Here is a 6,000-nt window from a genome sequence, read left to right as displayed (position 1 = left end):
TTTATTATTTAAATGTTTATTGAGATGATACAATGAAGAACACGTGATGAACATCATTTGACAAGACATAAAACTTCAATATTACTCAATTTATAAAAAACACATTGTAAATAGCCACATGTGGAGCAAACACATGGAAATTTACATATACATAATGCCATTTATCATAATTCTCCATCATCAGATCTGCAGAAACGTTTGGAATACATTTTCCAACAGATGAAAACAATTGTTTAATGTGAAGTCCAGGACGGCCGGTACTTCGTAGTGATACTAGATGTTAAAAGAAATGTTCTCACAGTAAAGTCCAATGTAACAGCCGTTGTCACGTTCAAATCCAGTAAATGTAACAGCCGTTCTCATGCAAGGTGAAGTAAAGTAAATGTAACAGTCGTTCTCACAATGTACGAAACGTTCAAGTGTTAGATGAAACAGTCATTCTTACGGTGAATTCAATGCGATACAGAACTTAAAAAAAAAAAATGAAGAGATATTTTCATGAAAAAGCAAAACAACAACAAACAGATGTGTTGATTCTTAACACACTAGTAAAAGTTCGTATTCCTACCGATCCCAAGTCGAGGCTCCTGCGAATAATACTCCGCATTACTCCCCTTATGAAATTTCAATTGTAAAACATTGAAATAACATCTTTGATAATGCTATTGATACCCAATTCAAACTAAACAGATATTTGGAAGGAGCGGGTATCATAAATTGCATGATCCCAGGGGTAGGGGTTTTGGTTCCATGGTGGGGTATCATAACGAATATTGTCTTAATCCTTTGAAAGCCTTTCAATCAGCTGACACTGTATACAAAAAACTAAATGCACATTTAGGAAAAGCAAAAACAGATGTATACTTTTGCCCTGGCGACAGAACCCCTACCCTTACCCCGGAGATCTTGAAATTTTCAAATTGATCCACAAGGCACATGGACTTCCAAATTAACAATCTGGGGGGAAAACTTGAATCAACACATCCAAGGATTGCTTCCATTTTGTTCCGATTTAGAATGCTCCTGCTGCTCTTGAGAACAATTTGTTTTTATTGTCTGCCTATTTCTAAATAAAACTTTGGTATCCCATTGTGATCACATTGAATCCACACTACCTTGGGAATCTTGCATATCAATAGGACTAATCACAGACCTGTTGTTCTTGAAAAGATTTTAGAGCTTTTTGTTACATATCCCATGCAAAATCTGATCTCTACTGTGGCATCATCCTAACCTTGGGGTTATGAATTGAACAAACTTCAATCTGCATCAATTGTCAAGAGACTTTCAATTAAATTTCAAATTTTCTAGCCCAGCGCCTTTTGAGAAGATTTTTAACTGACACCCACCCTATTTTGGCCTTTCATTGATCATCTACCCTTTGGAGGGACCAATGCCCTTCATATGAACAAGCTTGAATCCCCTTTCCCAAAGAACAATTTTGCCAAGTCGGACTGAAATTGACTTGTGATTCTAGAAATGAAGTCAAAATTTATTTTTAAAGTTTACGTACAGATAGACAGATGGCGGACAAAACGTAATCAGAAAAGCTCAAATGAGCTTTCAACTCAGGTGAGCTAAAATGGTCCAGAAAACAAAACTTCCAAGAAATTCTTTCAATGATGAAACTATATTTTACAATTTTCATCAGAATAAGTCAACTATAACAAAAGTGAAACTTGATCTGTCAACTCATTACGTAACCACATTTCAAATTCCAGATTCCTAAAGCAAAACACAGTGGCAAAAAGTCCAGAAAACTATATTTCGCACAAAGTTTCATAAATAATGAATCATGATGAACTTGAACTTGATCTGTAAACTTACTGTGGTATTACCACATTACAAATTTCAGCTAGCATGATGAAAAAAAGTCTGGAAAACTAAGTTGTGACAAAAGGATGGACAGACTGACAGAATGCAAACTGATCTTTCAGCTCCACCACTAGGGGACATAACTCTCTGCACAACAGTCAATTACATAGCCTTACAACAGATAACAAAGGACTGCATCAACGACTGAACAACAGAGTACATCTAACATACACAGTACACACAATATGTCATCAACACAGATTAAAATATATCTCCATTTAACAAAAAATTAACAAATATGCCCTTGTCAAGGAAAACACTTTCCAAGCAATGAATAACTTGCTGGAGAAGTATATATATATATATACAGTGATCATGACAAAAATATGCCATTGTTTTAATGCTCCAGAAAATTTCTCAAAAGAGCTATGCATGATAAGGACACAATTTGGCCCCAAATTTGACAGTCATCCTTACACCTTAGAATTAAACGTGATGCCCCTAAAAATATGTGAAAATGTATTGGGCATTATCTCTTATGCAACAACTTGACTGCTCTACAATTTAAAGTTTTATGCAACCCCATCCCCCCACTAAAAGAAAGAAAGAAGAAAGGTTGTCTGTTATCAAATAGAGTCCTTTTAAATACATTAGATGCATTTAAATGCATTCACAAAAATATGTCTCATTAGGACATATTACTCCTCACCCTTCTGGTAAATTTTACACAAAAATTCTACAATTCAAATGTATAGTGTGCTGAAAACAATTTCATCTAATGAGTAGTCATCGACATTCATAAAACTTCATGGGGCCAGTTAACACCCAGAAACATTGTACCACTTTACAGACTAATGTTATGAATAATTGTGGAGGCTTACTATAAGTCAATACGCCAGTTTCGAGATAAGAGCTCTTTTGTGTAGGAGGTGCATTTAGTGGAACTTTGAATGCCTAGGAGGGACAGAGTGGACCTGCAGTCAGTGAGGAAGACAATAAAATGTATTAAAAGCAGCTTATCTTTATATATTTGAATGTAGGTAATACAAACTACTATCGAAAGACATATTTTACTAAAGTGGAAACATAAAAACAGTATCATATTATTTGCAAGTAATATCCTGGACATAATACGTATAAGCAATGAAATAACTTGATATAAGAATTCCATGTATTTAATTACCCGCTGAATACTTATCATTTACTTAGTTTGTGCATCAGTCAAATTCGAGTGATGAAATCGAGTATAAGAAACTTAATGAGCAGATTCACTTATGCAGTGATGAATATGTAAACAAATTGTTTCGTGCCCTATTATCATGCACGAGAGTTCTCCAAAGGGAAATAACTCAGATGTATCTCGAAACTGGTGTATTATGATGTCATATGGTACAAATTTAACCAGTACGTGGCATATTTGTAAATAATGTAAACAAAATCTCATTGTAATAACTTGAAATTGATATTTCTATCATATCTAAAAACATTTCCTTCCATATGTATTACTCAGTATGCATTATAATAGAGCGAGTTAGGGAGTCGGATCTACCATGTTTCACACTTATCCTGAACTCAGACATTTTAATAACAGCACATACAGTACAAGGATGTTAAACATAACCAGCCGTCTTCCATAACAGCATAGAATGAACAAAATATATTGCTGCCCGTCAAGATGCTTAAATGAACGACTCTAGAAAAGAAAAAAAATAAACTGACATGATTTTTTTTGTCCTTGTTTAACTTGCAAATCTGGAGTACTCTAATGAAATTTAAATGAGACCCGTCGATGATGTGTATATATGACAGAACTCCTTTACACATTGCATTGAGACATTTCAGACGGGGTAACCATAGAAACAATATGTATCTGTACCGTCCCTTCTGATATTTTACGGACAGTATACTCGTGGTAAAAATTTTGTTTCCAAGACACAAAATGAAGCACCTTAAAAGTAAAATAATATACTGTGACAATTTAAAATACAAATGACAAAACCATGGATGAATAAATACAAGTGATAATGTGTATATAATAGTTTTCCATCATATGAAAAATGATATTCAAACACTGAGGCAATATAACAATAATAAACAAAACCCAACATCTGTTTTAACATTTCAGATCGACCTACTATTATTTTCAGTCTGTTTGATTTTCAGGTAAAATGCCAGGTCTCTGTTTCAGATCATGACCCCGACATCTTCCTTTAGTAGCCATTAACTAGAAATGCATCATTTGGATATCATTCTTTAGTGGTCATTAACTACAATGTACCATGGGAATATCTTCATTCAGTAGTCATTAACTAGAAATGTACCATGCAGATATCTTCATTAACTAGAAATGTACCATGCAGATATCATCCTTTAGTAGTCATTAACTAGAAATGTACCATGCTGATATCAGACTGGTACATCTATATTGATCCCTTCCAAAGACAAAAAAACAGAGTGTTTCTTACGACAGCCTACAATAGGCTTTATCAGAATGGTACAATCTGGTGGCGTGACTCGCTGAACGAATCCATGTTTTTGTTCAGGATTTCACCGTTTGTTTCTTTTCCAGCATTTCTGTTGTAATGCTCGATCATGTTCATCCACACGGAATCTGGGATCTTTCGTAATTTTCTGTAAATAATGAAGATATTTCATATCAGAAATATTCATTCATCTTAACCATTGAAGAATGCAGATAAAGTGATGTAAATCTGGTGTAATGAAAATACTAGCATACATTGTACATGGGTGTTTGAGTGAAATCTCTACCGATGAATGGAGTTAGGTTCGTTATCCTTGAATATAACAAAGACTTTACCCTGATTGGAGATTTACTGCATATCTATTTCAGAACAAAATACTGTATACAACAAAAACAAATAGCCATAAAATACTGTGGTAACCATTAAAGACACTTGCAACAAACATATCAAACTTCTCTATTTTCAAACATTTCTATGGAAAATGTGAATAAATTTGCAAAATGTGTAAAAATAGCAACATTACAAACTGAATGAAGTCAAGTTGATCAAATTATTAGTGTTTACTGGGAATTTGTTTTCGGAGATTTTCCAAATAAAGACACTGTAATTACTTAAACTTTTCTGACACATTGATTGATTGTATACTGTTCAACGTCCCACTCGAGAATATTTCATTCATATGAAGATGTCAAGAAATATTGGTACATCATGTTGGTAAAGAAGTATCAACATACATGCTACAGTCAGGAAACTTTCAAGCATGTCCCAATTTTGTCAAAAACTGTAAAAATGTTAAAATTCAAAAATTCGCAGTCTTCAAAATGAGGTAGAAAAATTTATTTTCAGCAAGTGTCTTTAGATATTGTGGTGGTAGCTATTGCATATTGTGGTGGTAGTTATCAAATGCTGTGGTAGCAATTAAATATTGTGGTGGTAGCTATTGCATATTGTGGTGGTAGTCATTAAATGCTGTGGTAGCGATTAAATATTGTGGTGGCACCTAATACCCTGGTAACAAGCCACACACTCTGTGGACATTGATCATATACGATTTGTGCATAAAAACAGTGCGTCTATTTTATCGGCTGGGAAATCTGATAAAAATGAAAGTAGAATGTAAATATAAAATATAAACTTTGAAAATACATGAGGGTATGAACCGCCACACTTCTCGCTGGCGTACTTGTCAAGAAGCGCTAACACACTTCATAAAGTAGGCCGACGTGAAGCGTTACAGTCAATACCCTCATGTATTTTCAAAATTTAAATTTATTTCTTAAGATATATAGAGCAGCACCAAAACATCATGTTATTATCAAAACTACTCAGAAAAGCAGAACACAGACATCTACCGCAATACCAATCCAGTGCAGCTGATCACCCAAAGCAAGGGGACACTAAATTAACTGTCTGTATTGGTTTAGTAATCCCAACTTCAGTTTTAGTCACCGCCCCTACAGTATACCTGTGTTGAGACCAATGTCCATCTGCCCATAAGGTGATGAGACCATGGTCATCAGAAGGGATGAAACGATACGTCAATCATGATACAATTACAGTCTTGATTTGGTTATTTTCTACTCGATTCCTTATGTGTATACATTTATAAATAAATTTCAATATCTTGCTATCTGCAATCTACAAATTAACACAGGAAGGTGATGAGTGACCAAACTTGTCAAATCTAAAAATTAACTCTGGA

The 6,000-nt window shown here is 34.3% G+C and overlaps 1 protein-coding gene across 4 annotated transcripts in view; it reads right to left on the bottom strand.

Moving 5' to 3' along the window:
- LOC125659754 (protein timeless-like) overlaps window positions 1–6,000 on the bottom strand; it is a 31,295-nt gene continuing 25,295 nt past the window's right edge. For all 4 annotated transcript variants that reach the window (XM_048891525.2, XM_048891527.2, XM_048891526.2 and 1 more), the window contains exon 23: window positions 1–4,446. In XM_048891525.2, the coding sequence (XP_048747482.2) occupies window positions 4,302–4,446 (145 nt within the window). In that variant the 3' untranslated portion in view covers window positions 1–4,301. The remainder of the gene's footprint in view (window positions 4,447–6,000) is intronic.

Source organism: Ostrea edulis, chromosome 9, assembly GCF_947568905.1.
Source record: "Ostrea edulis chromosome 9, xbOstEdul1.1, whole genome shotgun sequence".
Taxonomy (NCBI): domain Eukaryota; kingdom Metazoa; phylum Mollusca; class Bivalvia; order Ostreida; family Ostreidae; genus Ostrea; species Ostrea edulis.
This window is presented reverse-complemented; position numbering and strand designations above follow the sequence as displayed.